This window comes from Hypomesus nipponensis, chromosome 16 (genome assembly GCF_054491055.1).
Source record: "Hypomesus nipponensis isolate SF chromosome 16, ASM5449105v1, whole genome shotgun sequence".
Taxonomy (NCBI): domain Eukaryota; kingdom Metazoa; phylum Chordata; class Actinopteri; order Osmeriformes; family Osmeridae; genus Hypomesus; species Hypomesus nipponensis.
In genome coordinates, this window is record NC_140376.1 from 3717501 (window position 1) to 3742741 (window position 25241).

At 49.9% G+C, this 25241-nt stretch overlaps 3 protein-coding genes across 5 annotated transcripts in view; 2 read left to right on the forward strand and 1 right to left on the reverse strand.

The window, feature by feature from the left end:
• The window catches only part of wwtr1 (WW domain containing transcription regulator 1), a 26050-nt gene extending 15531 nt beyond the window's left edge, over nucleotides 1-10519 (forward strand). The window contains exons 2-7 of one of the 3 annotated variants that reach the window (XM_084676095.1): nucleotides 1211-1353; nucleotides 3161-3274; nucleotides 7374-7735; nucleotides 8631-8758; nucleotides 9123-9238; nucleotides 9384-10519. In XM_084676095.1, coding sequence (XP_084532221.1) covers nucleotides 1211-1353; nucleotides 3161-3274; nucleotides 7374-7735; nucleotides 8631-8758; nucleotides 9123-9238; nucleotides 9384-9562 — 1042 coding nt within the window. In that variant the 3' untranslated portion in view covers nucleotides 9563-10519. The remainder of the gene's footprint in view (nucleotides 1-1210; nucleotides 1354-3160; nucleotides 3275-7373; nucleotides 7736-8630; nucleotides 8759-9122; nucleotides 9239-9383) is intronic. The other 2 variants (XM_084676096.1, XM_084676097.1) reach the window with 2 other exon arrangements.
• A 2552-nt stretch (nucleotides 10520-13071) lies between these two features.
• tm4sf4 (transmembrane 4 L six family member 4) lies at nucleotides 13072-16139 on the reverse strand. Its single transcript, XM_084675940.1, has 5 exons — nucleotides 15847-16139; nucleotides 15354-15443; nucleotides 14605-14750; nucleotides 14111-14294; nucleotides 13072-13410 (listed from the first exon to the last, which is right to left on the reverse strand). The coding sequence occupies exons 1-5, from the start codon at nucleotides 16018-16020 to the stop codon at nucleotides 13396-13398; spliced, it is 609 nt and encodes a 202-aa protein (XP_084532066.1). The 5' UTR covers nucleotides 16021-16139; the 3' UTR covers nucleotides 13072-13395.
• A 706-nt stretch (nucleotides 16140-16845) lies between these two features.
• Nucleotides 16846-24669, forward strand: LOC146254419 (uncharacterized). The gene is made up of 11 exons (XM_084675939.1): nucleotides 16846-17083; nucleotides 17328-17481; nucleotides 17578-17731; nucleotides 18897-19103; nucleotides 20552-20704; nucleotides 20829-20916; nucleotides 21062-21233; nucleotides 22394-22550; nucleotides 22912-23082; nucleotides 23357-23441; nucleotides 24121-24669. Exons 1-11 carry the CDS (start codon nucleotides 16984-16986, stop codon nucleotides 24360-24362), a joined length of 1683 nt encoding a protein of 560 aa, XP_084532065.1. The 5' UTR covers nucleotides 16846-16983; the 3' UTR covers nucleotides 24363-24669.
• Nucleotides 24670-25241: the final 572 nt, after the last annotated feature.

Consider the following 25241-nt stretch of genomic DNA (forward strand, 5'->3'; position numbering starts at 1 on the left):
GGCGGACCTTAGCAGAAAGGCAAGGATATCCTCCCAGCAAGGCCAAACTGTGAGGGGGGGTTAAACACAGACCCTTCTCCCTTCCCCACACCCTCCCCCGACGAGGCCTCAGAAGCCTGGGCCTCAGTTAAGGGCTGCGTCCCCTCCCTGCAGCTGCAGGCCTGGGCAGCTGCCCCTCTACAGCCTGAGGCCCTGAGCTACACCCACAACAACATGCCTCAACATGCTGTACTGTGTTTCAGAGTAGGTTTCGATGATTTAGCTGTTGAGGCTGCTAGCGAGGGGCCCCTCTGTAAGTGATTCGACGTCAATAAGGCTCCTTGGCCTGGTGTTTTTTTGTTGTTTTGTTTTTCAGCGGGGGGGGGGGGGGGGAACGAGTCCGTGGGTTTTCAATCCTGACTCAACATTCCTGGTGCGTCTAATGACAGGCCTCTGTTCTGCTGCGGCCACCGTCTGAGGGCTGGAGTGTGTTTTCCTGCTGCAGGAGTGTGTGTTTGTGAGTGTGTGTGTGTGTGTGTTCTAGGCAAGCTCGGTGTGGTGTGAGTGTACATGGTCCTGCCCAGCTCAGTGTTGCGTTTCAGCGTGGTCACGGTGTTGTGTGGTGTTTTGTACCCCCGTGCGGTTTCTGTGACTAACCCACAGAGGAGCCATAGTGGCTGGGCCGCGGTGCAGAGACAGGCAGGCAGGAAGTGGTGACAGGTTCTCCCTGGGTAACCCGGTGAGTCAGCCAGTAGGAGGGGCGGGGAGTGCCCTACCTCTTGCTCGTAGAAGAAGCATGGTGCGGGGGTGTGTGTGTGGTGTGGTCCTTCCTAAAGAATGCAGCAGGGCTTGAATATCGTGTACAGTGTCAGGTACAAATGTACTGATGCAGGAATGGTGTCACGCCTGACAGAAACGGTTGAGGAAGAGACGGGGAGATAAAGCTTGTCATCCTCATTGTCCTCCTCAGGTTTTATGGAGCTGCCTGTCTATGAACTTGTGTATATTTGACCTGTTTATCTAATCCCCTCCCTCCCTCCCTCCCTCCCTCCCTCCCTCCCTCCCTCCCTCCCTCCCTCCCTCCCTCCCTCCCTCCCTCCCTCCCTCCCTCCCTCCCTCCCTCCCTCCCTCCCTCCCTCCCTCCCTCCCTCCCTCCCTCCCTCCCTCCCTCCCTCCCTCCCTCCCTCCCTCCCTCCCTCCCTCCCTCCCTCCCTCCCCCTCTTCACCATAGTCACGTGGAGAAGATCACTACCTGGCAAGACCCTCGTAAGACCATGACGGCCGCCATGAATCAGATGAGTCTTCAACACGCGCCCCCACCCAGCGCCCCCCCCGGACAGCAACGCAGCATGGCCCTTTCCCAGCCAAACCTCGGTATGTACCGAAACACACACACCTTTGCAGGCCACAAGTGTAACCTCAGAACCACAACATGATTAGTTGGGACAGGAACCATTGAGACTGGGCTTGTGTCTTATCAGTGAGAGTGAGGGGTGTGTGTGTGTGTGTGTTTGTGACCCACGAAGACTGTGTGCCCTGCCAGGGCAGGCTTGTTGTTGTCGTGTTGAAGGTAGGCAGAGGGAGAGAGAGCACTCTCGCCACCCTCTCACCCCACACTTAGTCTGACGATCCCTGACAGCCTCTTCAAAACACAGATTAGCCGTAGCTGCGTATTCCCGTCTCTGTTAGCCTTTAGCTTTGCCTGGTGATTCTCCTCCATATTAGTGTTGAGCTTTGGTAGGTTAGCCTCTTCCTTAATCGCTTTGGCGGGTTATTCTCATCTATGTTAACCATTAGCTTTGGCTGGTAATTCTCATGGGGGAGAGAGAGAGGGGGAGAGAGAAGGGGGAGAGAGGAGGAGAGAGGAGGAGAGAGGGGGAGAGAGGGGGAGAGAGGGGGAGAGAGGAGGAGAGAGGGGAGAGAGGGGGAGAGAGGGGGAGAGAGGAGGAGAGAGGGGGAGAGAGGAGAAGAGAGGGGGAGAGAGGGGGGGAGAGAGGAGGAGAGAGGAGGAGAGAGGGGGAGAGAGGAGGAGAGAGGGGGAGAGTGAGACTGAGAGGGATGAGGAGAGAGGGGACAGTTAAATGTGTGATTATGTGAGCATGTTCAGAAGCAGAGCCATTTGGAGCGATGCCCGTATCCAGCTCTTGTCCACAGCGTCTCTGACTAATGTTTGTGTGTTTGGTGGAAGGGGGGATGTTTGTGTGTTGGGGTCGCTGTGTGTGTGTGTGTGTGTGGTGGAGAGGGGGGATGTTTGTGTGTTGGGGTCGCTGTGTGTGTGTGTGTGTGGTGGAGAGGGGGTGGGTGGAGGTATGTGAAGAAGATGTTTGTGAGAGAGAGAGAGCGAGAGAGAAAGCGAGACAGAGCGACAGAGATAGAAAGGCAGAGGCAGAGAGACAGACAAAGAGAGGCAGAGAGACACCAGGTTATTCTGAATAATGATGTGTATCCTCCATCCAGCTCAGCATGTTCCAGCAACACAGGACATTGTGTCTCCTGATGAGTGTGTGATCTATCTATCTACCTTCCCCCAACCCCCCCACTCCCTCTGTCTCTATCTGCCCCTCTAAGTGAGGCTACTATGCTATCCCTCCCTCCCTCCCCCCCCCTCCCCCCTCCACTCTTTTTTCCCTGTGTACAGTTCTCCCTCTGCACCCCCGGGTCGGGACAATACTGGCAGGAGCCCCAGTCTTTGTTGAAGGGGAATTCTGGCAGCCTTTGTTGTCCTGATGGATGTTCACTGTTTTGTGCTCTCTCCTCTCCTGACCCGCTCTCTGTCTCTGTCTGTTTGTCTGGCTCTCTCTTTCTCACTCTTTCACTCTCTCAGTTCTCTCAGTTCTCTCAGTTCTCTCTCTCTTTTTCTCTCTCTCTCACTTTCTTTCTGGCAGTCAAGTTCTCCTTTGTAACAGTATATGTTGAAAGAATTGGTGTTATTCCATTCATTGCTCCACACTTGCTGCTGGTCAGGCCATCCAAAGGAGTAGGTCACATTGTGATCGGTCAGCTAGGGGGGGGGGGGGGGGGTTGTGGGTGGGTAAGTGCTGAAACGTGTGATTGGCTAGTGTGTCAGCGCCGAAGAGTGCGATTGGCTGGCGCCAGAGTGCTGAGCAGCGTGATTGGGCCGGTTGAGTGGAGGCGTCTTCCTGGAAGGCGTGGCTGACGTGGTATTGCTGCTTGTGAACAGGCGAGCTGCCCGAGGGCTGGGAACGAGCTGACACCCCTCAGGGAGAAACCTACTTCATTGACCACAAAACGCAGCGCACGTCCTGGCTCGACCCGCGGGTGGACTCCCGCCTCAGTAAGTACCGGACCTCCGGACTCCCCCGTAAACAACCCCCCCCCCCCCCCCCAAAAAAAAAAAACAACCAACCCATGTCACCGCCTCCCCCTTCCAACCCCCCCCCCCCCCCCCTGATCAATCACTACCCCTGAAACTAATCTAACCACGCTGCCTCGACCTCGAGAGTGGAGCTTGGCCCACCCTGATCTGTCGGAGAAGTGGAGGATTGACACACGGCTGTGACGGTCCCACCTGGCTTGCTTCTAAATACTCAAATTGGTGATTTAATTGAACCCCCGATTCCGTCTGTAGTCAGTGTAAATGATTCCCTCTTCCACCCCTGAGATTTTTCTGCTTGCTGGCAGGAAACGTGTCATTAACTATCCCGATTGTGCGTGTGTATGTGTGTATGTGTGTGTGTATGTATGTGTGTGTGTATGTGTGTGTGTAGGTGTGTATGTGTGTGTGTGTGTCCTCTCTGCCAGTCCAAACAGGGGACCAAAGCTGTCCATAGTGGGTCACCTGGGTGGTAAAAGACATCTAGTGAGCACTTTTAGCTTTTCCCTCTCACCCTCTTCAAAGAACACGTACACACACACACACACACACACACACACGTGCTCGTGCTCCGGCTAACATACCCACCCAATAACATCGGTGTTATGCTGGTGTGTGTGTTCATCAGCTCATGTTTGGAGCAGGAGGCTGGAGGGAGCTTTAATGCGTTGCAGATTTTTCAAAGACTGGAAGCGGTTCTTGTGTTTTCCACTCCTTCTCCCCCCGATGACCCGGTTGGACAGCTGATGCTGTTTCTGGGAAGCTCACGGAACAAGAGGGCCATTGTTGGCAAGGCTGCTCATCTCTGTCTTCCTCGCTATCTTCCTCCTCCTCCTCCCCCTTGCTTCGTTGTATCTACACCCTTTTCTTTCTCCTCCATTCTCCTGTTTCATCCTTTAGCATCCCTCCCTTCCCTTCGCTCCCTCTCCCTCACTCGTATTGACTGCTGTCGTCTTTTTTTCTTCTTCTTTGCCTTCGCTCGCTCACGCACGCACACACTTTTTCCATCCTTCCATGCTGCTCTTTTTTTGACCCCGGCATCTCTTGTGTGTTCTTTCCCTGCTCACACGCCATCTCTCTCTCTCCCCCCCCCCTCTCTCTTTCTCTCTCTCTCCATCTCTCTCTCTCTCCATCTCTATCTCTCTCTCTCTCCATCTCTATCTCTCTCTCTCTCTCTCTCTCCATCTCACTCTCTCTCTTTCCTGGCAGGCAGTCTTGTTGCTCCAGTCTGGGATCATGTGTTTGGCATCATGGCCGTAGCTCTGATAAATTACTGACTGGACAAGCAGAGTTAGAAAGAGGGGAAGATCGAGAGATAGAGGGAGGGGGAGGGAGGGAGGGATGGATGGAGGGAGGGAGGGAGAGGTGAGGAGGGAGGGGAGGTGAACATCTGGCCGGCCGGTTGTCTCACTGGCTACAGAGATCATCTGGAGTCTGTTATAGAACCAGGAGAGGGTGTGTCTAGACGTGTGTGTGTGTGTGTGCTTGTTTCTGTTTACTCTGGTTCTTCAGGTTTAGGTACTACTGTTAACAGTTCATAGCGTGTTGCGACACAGCTAAATGGCTTTAATACGTTTTACAGCTTTGGATAGCTGCTGGCTTCCTGTCTGCCTGTTGACCAAATATGGTGACCGTTACAACGAGCAACTTTGGAACCAGAGTGGCCGTGTGTTGAGCTCTTGGAGTTTACGTCACATGGAGTAATGGGATGATTACGGATGGTCGTGGTGCAGAGTTGTGAAGTTTGTTATATAACAATGATAGGCTTTTAAGGAAAAGCGTCTGGCTGACAGATGTGTGGCGTGACAGCCAGCCCTCCCCTTCGCTCTCCATCGCACCCCCGCAGGACCGCTGACCTCATCTCTCTGAGACGCTGGGCGCCCGAGGGGTCAGGGGTCAGGGAGGTGAACTACGGTGCTGATCCAGGCATCATGTCAGGCTGCAAGCGCACTCGCAGCACTGACTCAGGGGAGAGAGAGAGAGGGGTGAGAGGGGAGGGTGGAGGAGTTGTAGGTTAAGTGGAGAGGGAATAAAATAAGAAAGAGAGACACCGATAGGGAGTGGATAGAGAGTGGAAAACATCGAGAGAGACAGTGAGAGAAACAGGAAGAGAGACAGTGAGTAAGACCATGAGAGAGAGAGACCATGAGAGAGAGAGAGAGACCATGAGAGAGAGAGAGAGAGAGAGACATTGAGAGAGGCAGAGAGAGAGAGTAGACAGACTGCGTCTACTGTTAAACCACCAGACTGTCTGTGTTCTGTTCCATTGGCCTTCCCAGCTTCACATCTGGCTTTTACAGCAACATTTCTACCATGTGTGATCTGTGGAACACACACACACTCGCAAATAGTACAGGATTTTGACTCTCCTTCTCCAGGTTGGTGCCAAAGGTTGGACTTGTACTGGAAGTCAGAGTTAATGTCCTTGGATGTCTCTCTTCTCCCTCCTCTCTCTCTCCCTTCCTCCCTCTCTGTCTCTCTCTGTCTCTCTCTCCCTCCTCTCTCTCCCTCCTCTCTCTCTCCCTTCCTCTCTCTCTGTCTCTCTCTGTCTCTCTCTGTCTCTCTCTGTCTCTCTCTCTCTCCCTCCTCTCTCTCTCCCTTCCTCCCTCTCTGTCTCTCTCTGTCTCTCTCTCCCTCCCTCCTCTCTCTCTCTCCCTTCCTCCCTCTCTGTCTCTCTCTGTCTCTCTCTGTCTCTCTCTGTCTCTCTCTGTCTCTCTCTCTCTCTCTGTCTCTCTCCTCTTTCTCTCCCTTTCTCTCTCTGTTTGTTCCTGAGAGCGGAAGGGGGCACACTGTCTGTCCTGTCCTGAAACAGACTGAACAAATTGTCTCTAACTCTCCCTTAAATTCTCTCTCTCTCTCTCTCTCTCTCTCTCTCTCTCTCTCTCTCTCTCTCTCTCTCTCTCTCTCTGTCTCTCTGTCTCTCTGTCTCTCTCTCTCTCTGTCTCTCTCTCTCTCTCTCTCTCTCTGTCTGTCTGTCTGTCTCTCTCTCTCTCTCTCTCTCTCTCTCTCTCTCTCTCTCTCTGTCTCTCTCTCTCTCTCTCTCTCTCTCTCTCTCTCTCTCTCTCTCTCTCTGTCTCTGTCTCTGTCTCTCTCTCTCTCTGTCTCTCTCTCTCTCTGTCTCTCTCTCTGTCTGTCTGTCTGTCTCTCTCTCTCTCTCTCTCTCTCTGTCTCTGTCTGTCTCTCTCTCTCTCTCTCTCTGTCTCTGTCTCTGTCTCTGTCTCTGTCTCTGTCTCTCTCTCTCTCTCTGTCTCTCTCTCTCTCTGTCTCTCTGACTCATCTCTCTCCCCCTCTCTCTCTTTCTCTGTGTTTTTCTGGCTGCTCTGACTAAACTCATCCCAGTGTCAGTCTGCCAGTCTTTGAGTCCTAGCTGTCCTCTGTACTGTTATCTGCCAGATAACTGCTCTGCAAATCATCAACCAGTGCTAGCTATTAGCAACACAATGCCCAACCATCTCGTGGTCCTATAATGATTATTCCATCATGAGTACAATGGTTACTGATCATTAACTGAAGCTTGGCAAGAACATGCTGTTGTCCCATCCTTGGCGTGCAATGCGCCGTGTCTTCGTTAACAGACTCTGTCTTCCAGCTGGTGTACACAGTCCACAGGAACGCTGGATTTGCCAGGTTTACATATATGTGTGTTTAGACAAGTCTCCAGACAGCCCTGTAGGTGATATCGCTGCTGAGGGTTTTGGTTTCAGCAGAGTGTTCCCCGCGAGCACGTGGCCTTCAGGTGGTGGAGCCGGAGCCGTGCGTGTGGGTGGGGACCCAGCAGGTCTGGACTGAGGCTGTGCATCCAGACTGTCGAGTCAGGCTGCAGCCTGTTTCTGTTCCACCGGTTCTGGAACTGTGTGTTCCCTCCCTGCTCTGTGTTTACATCTGAGACTGTGTTTATTACAGGCTGGAGACCCAGGTTGTCTGTGGCTGTCAGCCGTGTGTGTGTGTGTGTGTGTGTGTGTGGTCTCTGCTCTTATTACCTATTAATCGGTGTTCATCAGAGGCTTGTGACATCACATAGCTAATGCTAACAGTGCTAACGTCTTTCTCCCCTTCACAGTTATGTCCCAGCATCACCACCAGCAGCATCTCCAGCAGCCCCAGGTCCAGGCCCAAGCACAGGCCCAAGCACAGGCCCAAGCACAGGCCCAAGCACAGGCCCAAGCACAGGCACAGGCCCAAGCACAGGCCCAGGCCCAGGCCCAGGCCCAGGCCCAGGCCCAAGCACAGGCCCAAGCACAGGCCCAAGCACAGGCCCAAGCCCTGGCCTCGCCTGGCTCTCTGCCCCAGCAGCAGATGAGCTTGCCCAGCCCGCTGGGCGTGAGCGCCCAGCAGCAGCAGCAGCACCAGAAGATGCGCCTGCAGAGGATCCAGATGGAGAGAGAGAGGATCCAGAGGCGTCAGGAGGAACTGATAAGACAGGTGAGGCCACCGGGACACACACACAGCTCCCTCACACACACACACAACACACAACACACAACACACACACACACCAACACTTCCACAATAAACTCCTGTAAAGAGTCCTGTAAATTAGCCAGGTATCGTAGGGTCTGTAAATAATGTTTCTTCTCTAATTTCCCTTTTACTTGTCCTCTGCTATCCCAGGATACACTACTTTGCGCTGTGATTTACTTGGCCTTTTTTTTCAATTATGAAGTGTATATTAGTGCCCCCTGGTGGAAGCAGTAGGAGATAATACCGTCCAACGCTGGTTTGGACCAGCACCCACACACAGGAAGAAGAGTGTTTACAGTGAGACAGACAGACAGACAGGCAGACAGACAGACAGACAGGCAGGCAGACAGGCAGGCAGGCAGGCAGGTAGGCAGACAGACAGACAAGCAGACAGGCAGACAGACAGGCAAAGAAAGAAAGAAAGAAAGAAAGAAAGAAAGAAAGAAAGAAAGAAAGAAAGAAAGAAAGAAAGAAAGAAAGAAAGAAAGAAAGAGTGTGAGAGAGTGACTGGGCTTGTCTTGGCGGGGTCTGGTTGTACTTCTAAGGACTGGAATCCCCCTAACTCTTAACATGACTCCCAGGGCTTTCACTGTGAAAGGGATCCTCCACTATGTGGTTTGTGTGTATGTGTCTCAGGTGACTGGTGTGTGTGTGTGAGTGTGTGAGTGTGTAAAGGCGTCAGGGTAAGGTTACCTGTAAAGCAAAAAACATGCCTTTTAAGTGATCTCTTGTCCATATGACCTGTCATTCATTCATTCATTCATTTATTCATGGGCACAGGTATAGTAATCTCAAATCTCTCCTCTCCTCTCCTCTCCTCTCCCCCTCCCCCCTGTGTACTGTTGCTTCCCTCCAGGAGGTGGCGCTATGTAGACAGCTGCCCATGGACTCAGACAGCATGGCATCAGTGCCCACTGCTGGCAACCCAGCTTCCATGAGCCAGGGCAACATGCCCACCAACGGGGCAGACCCCTTCCTCAACAGGTACCTAATGACCTTTCTGTGGTTCCTATTTCCCTTTCTCTCTCTCTGTCTCTCTCTGTTTCTCACATGCCATCTCCCTCTCTCTCTCTCTCTCTCTCTCTCTCTCTCTCTCTCTCTCTCTCTCTCTCTCTCTCTCTCTCTCTCTCTCTCTCTCTCTCTCTCTCTCTCTCTCTCTCTCTCTCTCTCTCTCTCTCTCTCTCTCTCTCTCTCTCTCTCTCTCTCTCTCTCTCTCTCTCTCTCTCTCTCTCTCTCTCTCTCTCTCTCTCTCTCTCTCTCTCTCTCTCTCTCTCTCTCTCTCTCTCTCTCACGGGCTGCCCCTCACTTCAGTGTTTCTAACCTGTGTGTGTGTGTATCCCCTCCCCAGTGGTCATTTCCAGCACTCTCGGGAGCAGAGCACTGACAGCGGCCTGGGCCTGGGGTGTTATAGCATCCCCACCACCCCCGAAGACTTCCTCAACAACATGGAGGAGATGGACACAGGTAACACCCCCACACACACACACACTGCTTCTCACTCTTGTTCTCTTCGTTCACACGATGACAGCCTGCCCTGCACACTCCAGCACCAGTCACACCCCTCTCCTGTGTCTGTCTGTCTGCCCCCCCCACACCCCCACCCCCCCAGGTGACAGCATGGCACAGGGCAACCTCACCGTGACCCAGCACAGTCGCTTCCCAGACTTCCTGGACTCTCTGCCGGGCACCAATGTTGACCTGGGAACCCTGGACGGGGACCTCATACCCATCCTCAACGACGTGGAGTCTGTCCTCAACAAGAACGAGCCCTTCCTCACCTGGCTGTAGACGCACGCGACACGCCACCCACCCACACACACACACACACACATATATACACACAGTCCGTTGCGCACACATTACACACACGCACTCCCAAACACCCAGCGAGATTAAAGACTCACTCCAGAAATCTAAAGACCCTTAACATTTGTGCTACCTTTGGATTCAAATCAGCATATCTCTGAAATGCTGTTCCACTGTCTGCATCCGTCTTGTCTATCATTACTCACACACACACACACACGCACACACACACACATACACGTCAGAGTCCAGAACAAAGAGATGCAGAGTATTAACCAAAGCCTTGAGAGAACAAAACAGCAACACAGCACACAGGAGAACACATGAGCAAAGAACAAAGTTAAGTCTTCACAGAGGTCAAAAAAACAACCTTCCGGCACACACCCTGGTTTGGTATAATCATTGCTGAAATCTGGACAGCATTCCGGTCTCTCTGGGAGTGATGCTTTAAGTGGAACAATTATATCTAGTACCTACCAATGCAAGAATGATCATCCAGTGCAGTCATTGTAGTTTATTTGTTGCTGTGACCATCAATAGAGTGCAGGGAGGGCTTTTTAACCAGTAGGTGGAGCTAGAGCTTCAGTTTCTGATATTGTTACGAAATGGTTCCCGAGGTTTGGAGGTTGGTCCAGGATATAAAATGGACCCCTGTGTTGGTCCCGTACGGTCCGAAATGTGACAGGGTGCTAAGTAACAGACTTTAACATCCAGCAGAGAGTGCCACAGTTGGAACCCTGTCAAAGAACCGTGGGTTCTTCTCTCCGAAGAACCGGGTTCCTGTGTTTGTGGTTCCAGTGCCAAATCCAAATCGTTAACACCAGAACCGTTTTCACAGCAGCCAAACCACCTCTGTTCTTCTTTTTAAGGTTATACCAAATAAATGTTTCCTACTGTTCGCTCTATCACTACAGAAAGCTTTAAAACGTTCAACAAAAATTGTACTCCGTTTTTGATTACTATTATTATTTTTCTTGATTTTTTGTTGTTGTAAGAGAACAATGTTTTATTTTGTTGTCATTTTGATTATTGTACTCCGGCTAACCACAGTGTAGCTATAGAACAGTAAAGCTTGTGCCACAGTGATACAGCGATGTGCATACTTAGGATTGTGTTTTATACCAAGTACTTTTTATATACTACAGTATTCTCTTTTTTATATACTGTAAAATAGCCTATAGATGGGTTCTGAAAGCATCTGTTGCCATTGTAGGACTTATAATATAGAGTTTGCATTTTTAGTATTTATCAAGAGCTATGATTCTTTATTTTTGTGAGATTTTAGTTTTTTCTTTTTTTTTTTATGAAATTGAGATTTCAAAGCATCACAAAGTCAGTGAGAAAGAGAGGCAGACATCTGGGTTGTGAGTGTTGAAGTTACGACACTTCAAGGCTTCTGTGGAAGGAACTTGATAATCCTCGATGAGTACACTCTGTGCCAGTGTTTATTTACTCTTAAATGCATCCCTCCATCATCCTCTCCTTGAGGTCATCTGGGGTCGACATGGCAGCAGGAGAGCATGTGCTCACCCACACAGATTAGACTGAGGCTGCTCCTGTTTCTGCTCCTGAGACCGCTCGTTTTTCAAGGATGGTAGACGGGGTGCCTTTTTGAGACGGTTCAAATGGAGGTGTGGTGTCCTGTCCCGATGAGGTGCGTTTGTTTCATAACCCCAGGGGAGGCGGGGCACACACACACACACACACACACACACACACACAAACCCACTCCCCCTGCTTCGCTGCAGGGGAACATGCAACAGGTGTTCTGCGCTGTCTTGAGTGTAAAAGATTTTCACGGTATTATCAGATGTAATTGTCAGGAGCTTGTCAAGTGATCACGCTCTGTTTCTGGCCCAGCCCATACAATGAGGTTGGACAATCTATTATTGTTTTTTTTTTCTTTTTCTACATCTGTTTGTCTCTGTTTTTGTATTGCATGTTGAATGAGCCTATATGCAGACTATAGCCCAGACATGTATGGCCACTACTTTGTCAGATTACTGTGTAGCACGTTAGGACTGAGACGGCGAGAGTGATGGGTCATTAGGGGGAGAGAAGGAGGAGAAGGGGCTGAATCTTCGAGGGGGAGGGGACTGGGTGGGGGAGAGGGTTGTGGGGAGGGGGGAAGGGGTCAGAGGGGGGTTGATGCAGTGATGCACCTAAAGTGGTGATTTTCAGCACAGGCCAACACCGCGCTCATGATGTCCTAACGTCACAATTTGATTGGAGGATGGGAAGGGGAAGGGAGCGAGGGGGAAGACGGCTACTGACCTACGGCCGACACTTCCTGTTTAGTGTGGGAAGACTGAGACGAGCTTTGCTAGCCCTGCCACCTTAATATTCACCTGCCCTCCGGCTTTAGAGTAATGGCTCAAGTGATTGGCCTGTTGGCATTGACAGGGCGTTGAGGATTGGAGGAGATCTTGGCAGGGGGCTGGGCATGGTTGGGTGATGGCGGTGGACCTTAGTGTTAGAGGGCTCACATTCAAAGTTTACGAAGGCCAACGTTTCTAGCTTGTGATTGACATGTGCGGCTGTAAATGTACCCCCGATGGTAACGAAATAACCAGGGGCGCGGTGACGCCCTGCAGTGTTTTCGGGAGACTCTGGTGTGAGTACCTCAAGCTTGACTCGGCGCATTCTAGAATGGCATGGACAGAACTGAGGTTGTGGCTAGCGATATTTTAGCACTGAGCAGCGTAGCGACGTGCCTAGGGCTCTGGGTTTGTGTTGAGGTCAAGTTGGTGTGGTGTTGAGGTTGTGTCGCTGGCGTCGGTTAGCTGGGTCCAGGGGGACGTTTAAGGCTTGCAGAAGAGTGGTGATGTCACACACTAACATACAGCCATACTATCCCCTGGAAAGGCAGTGTGCAGTTCATTTGTTTGGATATGATTATGTAATCTCGGTAAGAAGTCTTTGATAATGGACAATAAAACTGTGTAACATGTTTAAAGATAAAATTTAAAAAAACTTTAATAAATCGGTTTGAGTACCACGAAACCTCTGTCTTGTGTACTTTCCCCCAAACGAATGAAAAACGTATCTTCATTTATAAACCTAGAGAATACTAGTGTGTGTGTGTTCCAGACTGGTGTTTCTATAGGAGATGTTTGTTCAATTCATAAAGATAATGCTGTTTGTGCTGTCAGTGAAACTGATATATGTACGCTTGTTATATGGTGCAACAAAAAAAAACATAAACCCAGATCACAGAGGCTCCCTAGCACCAGCCAAGGCCTCCGCTAATATTGACTCAGGGAAGGGGAAGCTGGGAATGTTCCCTTATTACAAGAAAACAACTGGTATAAAGTCATAAAATGTCATATGGGCTGATAGCCTTGTCAAATGAAGCTGGCGTAGATGTGTCTGTCGATGTGAACACACTTCCCTTCTGAGGCAAGCTCCGTGTTCCTCACCTCAGACAGCCAGTGGAGTCAGAACAGAGATAAGAGATCTCATAAATGGATTTAACTGACGTTTAAACAATGTATTTTGTGTATTTGTTTTATTGTATATACAATAATTTTGACATTGTTATACTATAAAAGGCATTCATTCATTGAAATGGGGATAGAATTACATTCATAGCTTTCATTCGCCGAACAGTAAAAAAAAAAAAAAACATTCAGAATAAATAGTCAAAAACAAAGCATCTCTGATAGTGGTTCTGGAATGTTCACTGCCATCATAAGCGTTCGCATCAAGCAGGTAGCTGGTAACCCTGGTAACCCTGTAGAGTGTCAACTGCTGGATAAGATCAACAGCTTCGCTCAAAGGTCAAAACAGTGTTCTTCGGGAAGTCTGAGGTTGTCCTACGATCCATCGCTCTGCAACACAAGAACGAGACGTCGACACGTTTACCAAAAGACGAAGATGGAGTACCCCCCGCAACGGCGGTATTTATCAGTCTGTCTGAGATCAGGACATTCTGTTTGAAGCGGGCGTGACTGAGTCCAACCCCAGGAGAGCCAGGATATAGGCTGATAGAGTGTCAGTTTGACTGTCGGGGCTAATTCCTGTCCAGATCACAGAGGTCATGGCTAGATAACATGACTCAGAGGTGTCATTTAGACAAACAGAGAGGCGATGGAGCAAGGTTATGTGGGAGGCAGCCTTCGTCTCTGTCAACAGGCCTGAGTCTGTGCCTCAGATACAAATCTACAATCTCAAATCTGGTATCTAAACCCTACAGGCTTCTCCTATAATGCCTAACTTTTCAGATAATTTTTTGTGTCTATAGTGCAGGGCCCAACCCTGTTCCTGGAGATATACCGTATCTCGTAACGTATCTCTCTGTATCTCTCCAACGAGAATACATTTCCATTCCTAATCCAGCACGACTGATTCTGATAACTAACTAGGTGCCGGGCTGAATCCTGTTCCAACTGGGGTGGGAGCGAAAAACCTACAGGAGGGTTTACTCTTCCAGGGCAGGGGTCGGGCCAGAGACCCTGCTCTAGCATCACTAAGGTTCTCCTCTGGGTTCTAGAAGCCCCACCGCCAGGGTCCTGCCCCTCAGGTTCTTACCCCACAGCAGCCGCAGCAGTCTCCGAAGATGGTGCCGATGAGGCCGTTGATGGCCTGGAAGGCGCAGAGCGCCACCTGGACCAGGCCTATGATCACCAGGATGGCGAAGAGGGTCAGGTGCCACGTCACGATGCCTTCCGGTGCCACACACACATCGTGCATGGTGGAGTTGGATAGGTAGTTACTGGATGTGGGGGAGGGGGGGGGGGTTACAGGTCTAGGTTATATGTATATAGTCATAGAACTGTCCAGTTATGGGTTTAAAATGGGTTTGAGATATCATCATACACCTAGCTCATTATAGAGCTCAGTTAGAGATATGGACGTGAAGCTAGCCAGTTTTAGATCTAGGTTAGTAATTCAGACATAAAACTAGCCAGTTATATATCTAGGTCAAATATATAGACATAAAGCTAGCCATTTATAGATCTATCCGCTGGAGAATAAGGGATCGTAGGGACCATGCTACCATACATTCGTGTACCAGCACTCACCCATTGGCGAATGGGTAGCCCCATGTCAGATTCGTGGGAGATCCATATCCACAAATGGGTCCCCTGTTGATGGCCACGGACGATATGATGAGGGAGTACGCGGCCCCGGCGACTCCCACGGCAGCGAAGATGATGGAGGTGAAGCTCTGAGGGAGGAAAGGTCAAAGGTCAAGGGGGTGTCATGCGATCGGACACCCACCATGTCATCACTGTGGGACACGTCCGCAAAGAGATCCGTCCGATCAAAACTAGTGGGTGCCGTCGTGACGTTTTCCCCCCGCGTCCTTTCAATGATCTGAGTTAGGCCTCGTGCCAAGTAACCATATCTCTTGCAGACAAATCCACACCTTACTAACTGATTATGAAAGTCATTTCTCAGAGGCGTTCCCCAAATTAACCAATCAGGAATGTGTGATGGCTCAGTGGATATCTTCTGCCTACATGCCCCCACCCCTCCCAGTATCGATGAGGTGATAAAGAGGGGTGAAAGTCTGTTCTTTGTTCCTGTGGTCTCTCTGACTAGAATGCCATCTCTGTTTCCCAGTCATGAGAAGTGGCAGTCAGGGAAAATGTTCTGCCTTGGGTCGATTGATATCAACATATTATGAATATGCGTGGGAGTGTGTGTGTGTGTGTGTGCGCGTGCTGTGTGTGTGTGCAAAACAGGGAGAGAAAAAGAGCGAGAAAGTGAGAGGGGCTCCAGAGTTGGAGACGCTTTCTCCCTCCCTCTCCGTAGACTGTGTCCTCACCGCACATCTCTTCCCACAGCTCTCGTTGCCACAGCAACCACAGCAGTCATTGTTCTTGAGCCCGAGGAAGACCAGAGCTGGGAAGATCATCTGATCGAGAGAGAGAGACAGAGAGAGACAGAGATACAGGCAGAGAGAGGCAGAGAGAGAGAGAGACAGAGAGAGAAAGGAATGAAAGAGGAAGTGAGAGGGGGAGAGGGATAGACAGTTAAGATAAGCTCAAACACAGCACTATACAATAAACCACAGAAGGAGCCACATCACGAATCCTCATGTATTGAGCACTGTCGAAAAAAACATTTATAAAACTACACCTGTAAAATGTCTCATTACAAAAAGCTTTATCCGATGGGGATCCAAACTGGCAACCCTTGCAATCTACTGCCTCAAAAACGCCTAGTTCTGAATTTCATGAGACCTCCGCGAGGCCCTCCGATACTCCCAGAGGATCAACGACGCCCACAAAGTTTTCCAAAAGCACCAGAAGACTCACCAGCACTCCAGATCCAAGGAGCCCTCCCATGTAAAACACCTCATCTGTGATGTGGCCGCTGTTGTCGGCCACTTTGCCTCCGGGGAAGAACAGCAGGATGTTGCACAGGACACTCAGGATGGCCAGTGGGATCAGGGTGATGCCCAGGCACTTGGCGAAGCCTCCGGTACACATGGCTCTCTCTCTGGCACGCTCACACACACACACGTCGAGAATATATCCGAGATCGAAAGTGCCTCGAAGAGCCTGCACACCTGTATAGCAGCAAGTTGAGCACCTGATTCAATCCCTCAAACTGGAACTGGAACTTTATATAGGACCCCTCCTGTAATGTCATTGACGCTAGCCTGCCTTTTTTTTTTTTTTACAGCAGTTTTGCTATGACAACCACCTTCGTCTGATTGGTTAATGTTCTACCAGAGATTTGCTTGGTGGCCAGGCCTCAGCCGTGGGTCATCAGAGGTATTGATCGCTCCTGTAGGGCGGGGCTTGGAGCGTCACACTGCACCTCCAGGTTATCAGTGGAGCCATTCTGTCTTGGGTTAGTCTTTACCTCAGGCCGGAGCCTGAAACTGTCATGTTGGTCTTGTCTTATCCCTGTCTGACACACCTTGATTCAAAAGTCAGACAAACCCAATTGGATTTGTTGACTGTGAGGCATATTTAACTGAGTCACACCAAAGTTACTTACAGTCTGTTACATGGAGAGTAGTATGCCCATTACTGTCAGTTGTATCTACACTGACTTGTCACACAGCTTAGCTTTTGTATACTGTAATGTAGATAAGAGCAGAGGTGTCAATCACGTCTCTTCATAGGTACATTGTCGTCTGCGGTCACTCATTTCAAATATATAGATTCTTAACAATTCAACTCCTTTCAATTCAAAATTCATTTCTGGTATATTTGTAGTGCATAAGCAAAGACAATTAGAGATCAATTTCATTAGACAGGAGTCTAGTTCGGATGTACAGTCTACTATCTGTTAATCTGTGATCCATTATCTCTGAGACTTTTTAACAATCCACGAATCATCGATCGAAGACTAAAACGCCTTTAGCGGTTCGTGTTTACAGTTATGACTGAACTGTGCCCTGTGCCTCAACGAAGAGAGATTTTACCATTCTTATACAGGGCATGTCGACTGATCTTTTATTCAACTCGCGTCGGTCACCTGTTGTTTGTTTACATGGCTGCGTGGCTTGCAGTCAGCCTTTGGCTTCCAATATCGGCCTTGGTGAGTAGCCTATGTGGAGATCATATTTGTGTACGTTATTTTTAATAGTCGGTGGGCATGTGTGAGAGTAAATGCGTACACGCTATTTGTTTGATAGTAGGAGGGCATTTTTGTAAAGTAACATTTGTTCATCCACGAGCATAGCAAACAGGGTTTAGCGTGCTTCCTGCAGTCACACTCTTGGTCTCTGAAAGTAGCCTGCAGATATTAAAACAAATATTAATTACATTTGATGTCTCCACAGACATCCTGAAGAAAGGCGGGAATGCTGCTGATGCTGCGGTTGCCATGGCAGCCGCGCTCGCCGTTACAGAGCCATGCAGCACTGGGATTGGTGGAGACAGCTTCTGTCTCTTCTATGACGCCAGCACTGGCAACGTGCGCGGCCTCAATGGCAGGTGAGATCTTGAGCCTTAATCGATCAGAAGTTATTGACCAAAATAATTGAACAAAGGCACATTCAGCCACTCTCTCTCTGTCCTCCAATATTTCAGTGGCAGGACCCCCAGAGCTCAGACCATTGACTTCTTGGAGGGGCGGGGCTACAGTGTTTCCAACCCGCCCCCTCCCTTCCATGCCCTGAATGTCACTGTCCCTGGGGCAGCTGCTTGCTGGTCTGATACTGTCTCATTGTTCGGCAGTCAGCAGGTACACAGGTCTCTCCCCCTGTCTCTCCCCCTGTCTCTCCCCCTGTCTCTCTCCCTGTCTCTCCCCCTGTCTCTCTCCCTGTCTCTCTCCCTGTCTCTCTCTGTCTCTCCCTGTCTCTCTCCCTGTCTCTCTCCCTGTCTCTTTCCCTGTCTCTCCCTGTCTCTCTCCCTGTCTCTCTCCCTGTCTCTCCCTGTCTCTCTCCCTCTCTCTCCCTGTCTCTCCCTGTCTCTCCCTGTCTCTCTCCCTGTCTCTCTCCCTGTCTCTCTCCCTGTCTCTCTCCCTGTCTCTCTCCCTGTCTCTCTTCCTGTCTCTCTCCCTCTCCTTGACGGCCGTGAATCCCCTAATAACTCACATTCTCTGGACGTATCTTTCAGTACCCGTCCATCAATAAAACAGCTTGTACTATACCCTTGTGTTATTTTATCGCAGGCATTACTGTGGCCATGGTGATAGCGGGGATGTTCCCAAACTATATCTATTTGCTGATGGATGATTTCCTTCCATCCCTCAGTCACACACACTTGAGGATATTTATAGACATAATTGTGTGTTTTAGGGCTCCGTAGGCCTGCGTCCAGCTCAGCGTACCTGTTATGCTATTGTAATATGTTCCCGTGGAGTTCAATATTTGCCTTTTAGACTATATCTCTACACGTCTGTTTGCTATTTCCTTTCATGTCCTTGTTTCCCTGTTGTAGCATGTCTGCATATGCACTTTCATGTGTATACTTTTCAGTGTGTATGTGTTCATGTATGTTGAGATGTTTACGACATGTTCCAGCCTGTGTCTTCCGGGGGAAGTTGTGTCATCATTTCATCTGCCGTCCCTAAATGTCCCTGTTTGGTGTCAGACAGCACCCCGTGTAAACACCAGTAAACTACCCAGAACACACTGGATAAACAGACCCTGAGCCCTCAGACACAACACACACACGGAACACATAACATCTCTGTATACTGGTCAGAAAATATTTCCTGTGTTGTTGTATTCGCCGGTCATGGAATTCCCACTTGTTCTGCGGAAGAAGGGGTTAACACACGCCTGCTGTGTTTTGTTTTGTTTTACTTTACTCTCAGGGTTTCCTACAAACTTAACTTTCCTGCAAAGTTGGGACTCCTTCTTCCTTTGAGGTAGTGACCATGTGTTTCCACTTCCTGTGGTCAGCTCTCCCTACAGGAAGTGCTGCGGCCCGCCGCTGAGCTGGCCCTGGTGGGGTTCCCCGTCGCCGAGGTAACCGCTTACCACTGGGCCAAGTGGGTGGCTACCATGAGAGCCGCCGGGAGGGAAGTGGGCCGCGACTTCCTCATCAACGGGCAGGCTCCCAATCACGGCCAAGTGTTCCGTAACCCCGCCCTTTCCCGGACCTTCCAGGTAAACACAGACTCCTGCAGGGTAATCAAGCCTCATCCTGCGCCCCCTCCCCCCCCCTCCCCCCCCCCCACCCCACACACACTCCTCCTCACACTCCCTCCCCTCCCCCCTCCCACCCGACCTTTGACCCCTGGACAGCTTTTACATCAGAGGCCGTCCAGCCCTTCAAGACAGCAGGGTTGTGGCAAACCACCCAGCTCCCCGGCCCTGCCTGCCCCCTAGACTGGCCCTTGGTCTAGATCGTCCTTGACAGAGGGAGGAACACCCAGAAAGAGATATCTCTGCATGATTCCCACAGGCGAGTCCAGGCACATACCTGTCTGTTATGCGTCAGAGGCAGGACACCTTACTGCGGGCGCTGGTGTGGACTGTATTGATCTAGGGGCTTCATTACACTGGTGAATGAATCACCACAAGGAGGAGTGGGGGTGGGGGGGTGGGGGGGTGGGGGGGTGGGGTGGTGGGGTCGTTAGGTTGGGGAGACTGCACCATTCAACAACGAGAAAAACGTTATCTGTGTGTGTGTGTGTGTGTGTGTGTGTGTGTGTGGACGTGGGACAATGCGACCTTCTTGTTGTGCTATGTCATGGGGTTATGCTAACATTCACACCCTGTCTACTCCATTCACGCATGTAGACTGTATGTTCTGTTAGCATGTCCGTCCTGTGTTGGATGTTTCCTCACAGGGATAGTTAGTCATTACTACAGCTGCTCTGCTGTTGTGTTTGTTCTGTTAACGTTTCACTGTCTGCCCAGACATTGTGTAGCGTGCTGAGGGTTCACTGTTTACCCTCCATTAGTTAACGCTGACAGGTCAACTTTTCTCCGTGTACGTGCACATTGTGATTTCTTCACGGATGCTTGTGCCCTCTGGGATCTTAATATCCTGTACAGTCCTGTGTGTGTCCCAGGCCTTGTGTTGAATCTGAGTCCGTGTGTACTTACTTGTGTGTTTGCGTACGGTCGTTAGGGGAACCACTTTCCCCAGGCCTCCAGGTAAATCTGTCCCCCTTGTGTTCTCAGTGTAAAAGACTTGGATTTTGAAAAACGTTTTCTACAAAACGAAAATAAATTATTTTCAAAACTAGGTTTGCATCATTGATGAGAACAGTACATTTTTTTCAACCTTTTTTATTGTAAAAAAAAAAACCTTTTTCAGGTCTCATGCCTCCAGGGAAATGTTTGAAATCTGTCCCCCCAGGTAAATCTGTTCCCCCTGTGTTCTGAGTGTAAAAGACTGACGTATAGATGAAACGTGCTATACATTAGGATCACAGTAACATACATCACCAGCATCACTGTATTGCTTTATAAACGGCCAGACTCTAATATACAGGGGGAGAAGTTGGTCTTTAAGACTTTCATCGAACCTGTGTGTGTGTTTGTTTGCGTACGTGTGTGTCTTCAGGACTTTTATTGAACCTGTGTGTGTGTGTGTGTTTGTCCAGCTGCTAGGCCAGCAGGGTAAAGCAGGCTTCTACTGTGGAGGAGTGGCAGAAGCCATCGTTAACGTCATCAGAGAGAACGGGGGTGTGATGACTCCGGAGGACCTGGGCAGCCACAACAGCCAGGAGGTCACACCCATCTACACCGACTACAAGGTACAGCCCCACCCAGGACGGCCCCCGTGCAACAAACCCATCTCACAGTATGTACTGCGGCTGGCCAATAAATAGGCCCCTTAGATGCGTGATTAGATGCGTGAATGTGATTTGAATCTGCCAGGGTGTGAGACTGTGGGAGCCACCACCTAATGGTCAGGGCATGGCAGCTCTCATTGCCCTCAACATCTTGGAGAACTTCCCTGTTAAAGGTACAGTACGCTCAAAGCACCCTACAACACATCAGGACAGCTACCGTACATCATCAGTCATTCATTTGAACTACAAGATCCACTCACCGTGGGAAACTATTTATTTGATATAAAGTGTCATTTCTGTATGTGTGTGTATATACAGAGTTGGGTCACAACAGTGCCAGCTATCTCCATGTTGTGGCTGAAGCTCTGAAGCTGAGCTTAACAGATACGATGCATTACTGTGGCGACCCAGACCATGTGACCATGCCCCTGAAAGACCTACTGGCCAAAGACTACAGCCATCAGAGGTCCCAGCTAATCAACATGGAGAGGTAAGACTACAAACCCCACAAACCCCACACAGACAAGTACAGAAGGCTCTACACACAGAGAGATAGGTAGGACCACTTCACAATTACACAGTTTGGATTACAGCCAACAGCACTGAAAGTGAAATTTACATTTAGTCATTTAGCAGACGCTCTTATCCAGAGCGACTTACAGTAAGTACAGGGACATTCCCCCCGAGGCAAGTAGGGTGAAGTGCCTTGCCCAAGGACACAACGTCATTTGGTGTGAATCGAACTGGTGACCTTCAGCCCGACTCCCTAACCGCTCAGCCACCTGACTCCCTGAAATGAAGCCATTTTTCTTTCCAAAGTCCAGAAATATGACACTCTCACATTTCCAAACCTCATCCGTTTATCTCCCGCTCCTTTTTACTAATCTTTGAATCGTTTATCTTTCCAATCTAATTCCGTCGTTGATTGTCTCACCCTCTCGGCCCCGGCCCCGGCCCTCCCCTGTACCACTGTGTACCAGGCACTTTTTGTCCACTCTGATAACACTGTTTACCTCTGCCCTGCCACGCCTTGTTCTACAGCCCCCACACTCCTATCACCTTCTGACCCACCTATAATGGCCCTCTGTCGGAAACATTCTGAGTGTGTGTGTGTGTGTTGATGTATGTGTGCGCGCCAGAACACATGCCAGTACTGATACTCTTGGTCATTAATGTAGACTTTAGCCAATCAGAAGATGATCCTTCCTATATGACCTCATCTATTCACAGTCAATTGCTAAATGACTGATATCTGCAGTAGAGAATGAAGTGGGAGATATAATTGCCCTTTCTGACACATGCCACAGATTTCTCAATGGAGCTTGATTCGCATTCCATGTGACATGATTTTTCCACACAAACCATGGTAGTGAAACCAACAGGAGTAATCCATTCACCGAGATTAAGTCTTATTTTCGACTTATTTTCTTGGCGGGTTTCAAAACAACGTTTCATACACACACACACACACACCTCCATGTAGCATCCTAGAATCATTCGACTGGAAATGGAGTTCTGACGGGCTACTGAGGGGTTAAGAGGTTAAATTGATGCATTGTTATACATTTAAACATCACTTTCAGGGACCGGGCGTTCCACTGGTGTTAAGAGGTCGTGGGGACCTGATCTCAGATCTGTGTTTGTCTTCAGGGCTCGCGGTGAGGTGGAGCGTGGTGTCCCTACAGGAAGTGACACGGTATACTTCTGTGTGGTGGATGAGCAGGGCAACGCCTGCTCCCTGGTCAACAGTAACTACATGGGCTTTGGGACAGGCCTGGTCCCAGAGGGATGTGGCTTCTCTCTGCAGGTGGGACACAGCCTGGTCGTACAAAGAGAGGACATTAACTAAAAGACAGACAGGCTGACAGGAAGACAGACGGACAGACAGACAGGTAGATGGACAGACAGACAGGTAGATGGACAGACAGACAGACAGACAGGTGGATGGGTGGCCAGTCAGAGAGACAGACATTGGTCACCTACTGTCCAAGAACACACATATAGAATGGTTGTATTAGAACAGTGCTTCCAGAGTTTTTTCGTAACGACATCAGTGCAGGTATAAAACAGGTACATTCAGAACCCAAAGTCAGGATCTCAATAACGGTCGGTCTTGTTGTGGTTGTCCTGCTCTCCATCCCAACCTGGTCTCGTTGTGGTTCTGTCAGAACCGCGGCGCCAGCTTCTCCCTGGACCGTAACCACGGTAACTGCATTGGCGGGGGAAAGCGGCCGTACCACACCATCATGGCCGCCCTGCTCAGCGACCCCACGTCCGGACGCCTCCTCGGCTCTCTGGGAGTCATGGGGGCCTTCATGCAGCCTCAGGGGCACGTGCAGGTACACACACACAGTATGCACACACACACACGTACAGTATGCACACATATACAACAGGGTTCACACACATGCGCGCGCTAATCAATCAAACACACAACACACATTTACACACAACCGCACAAATACATTCAACACGCACACATTGAAAATGTGAGGACACACACTACACACACACACTACATACACACACTACACACAGACACATATGGCACACACACACAGGCGCGCGCATCGTCATGCTAGGACTGTCCGGTCTCAACCCCTCTGTCTCCAGGTGCTGTTGAACATGTGTGAGTTTGGTATGGACCCCCAGCAGGCCCTGGACGCCCCTCGTGTGTTCGTCCAACACGACCCCACAGGTGAGCTTCCCACCTGCTTCCATGGTACAGCCAGGGGAAAGCAGCTGCTTCCATGGTACAGCCAGGGGAAAGCAGCTTACTGGACTGAACGCAGGTTCAGCCGGGTCCTGAAGCCCTTCTCACGTGCCAGAGAGCCCTCTGGACTCTGCACTGGTACACTGGTGGACTGGTAAACTGGTACACTGGTGGACTGGTACACTGGTACACTGGTGGACTGGTGGACTGGTGGACTAGTGACTGGTGCAGTACTGGTCAACTGTTGGAGCAGGGCCTGGGAGCATACAGCTGCAGCACATTAAATCGTGTCTTGATGGTGTGAATATATATTTATTCATGCTATAAAAACACTTGAAAAAAAGCAGGTTGTAATTGACTTGTAAACCTCCCACCAGTTCAAAGTCCTGCTATACAGCCCCGCAATTTGTTAGTTATAACGCAACTCTTGCTGTTCAACCAGGATGTTCTCCTTATCGTCTTAGTGTTCCCATAAACATTTGACTGTTCCTCAGTTCCCTCTTGTCCATGTTTGTTTATTTAAAACAATGTTGGTTCAGTCAAACTTTATTAACAGTTGTGTTGAGGAAGTTAGTGGGGCTTTTAAACCAGCCAGTGAAAACAGTCCAGTGATAGGAGGATGATTCTGTCTCCTGGACAAGACGTTCTTGTTTTCCCTTCTCAGGCCGGCTGTGGAATATCAACCTGGAAGAGGGTGTGGACCAGGGAGTGGCTGAAGACCTAAGAAGGCGGGGCCATGCTGTAAACTGGCCTATCAGCGGTCACGAGCGCTCCAAGTTTGGGCGGGGTCAGGTTATCTCGGTTGGAGATTGGTGGAACAAGGCTGCCCATCAGGAGGACCCAGGCATCAGGGTGTTGTGGGCAGGATCTGACGCCAGAGGGGATGGCTGTGCTCAGGGATTCTAGTCCTCTGCTTTCCTCTAGGGGGCGCTGCAGAACTCCATCCTAGTATTTTGCCGCTCAAAACCAAAAGAAGTGTTGTTGGTTGGCAAACCCTCCTTAAATTGTATTAATCCTCAGAATTTTGGCCTTTGGACTCTAAAACAGTACGATTACTGTTGAAAACCAAGTTAGATGACTATAGGTTTCATCAACTTATTTTTGTAAATTGAAAGGAACTGTTCTACTGTATGAGACAAGTTTCACAGCAAATCGCTTGATTTTTGTATACAAATCGTATTATGTAGATACAAATAAACTTTTATTCCATTTAGTAGGATACTTGTCTTGGTCCCAGACAGAAGTACTGACATAATGAATCAGTTCTTTGTGTCGGTTGGGCTATTTTAGGAGATTATTTCTGGAGATGCACGGATGTCTGCTGCTACACCCCCAGGGCCCAGAACAACTAGCTGTTCTCTCTAACTCAGCAGCCCAGGCCCCTAAATAAGTGGGCGCTACAGCCTACAGTGGGAAGACTCCATATACAGTCACCGTTCATTCACTGCACTTGTGTGTGTCTCAGAACACTTGTAATAAAGTGTTATGTTGCCTCGCCTTGACTGCGTACCCCCGATGCGTCAGCCCGGCTTAACGTCCCTGACTATTCTCTGAGAGGAAGTGTGGAACAGGGCCACTTCCTGTCATGAGTCACGGTCGTTTTATGAGTACCCAACCCCCCTTCCCGCTGTGTTTCCTGCTTCAGGGGGGAGGCTGAGAGTGGAGGTCAGTTGTGGGTTGGGAGTTTGAGGGAGGGATGGGGGGATTGAGTGACCACCCCACCCTGAGACCCTGGTGCATGATCATGGAAAATCGAGGAACACGGAACAGGATTCCAGACGGAAC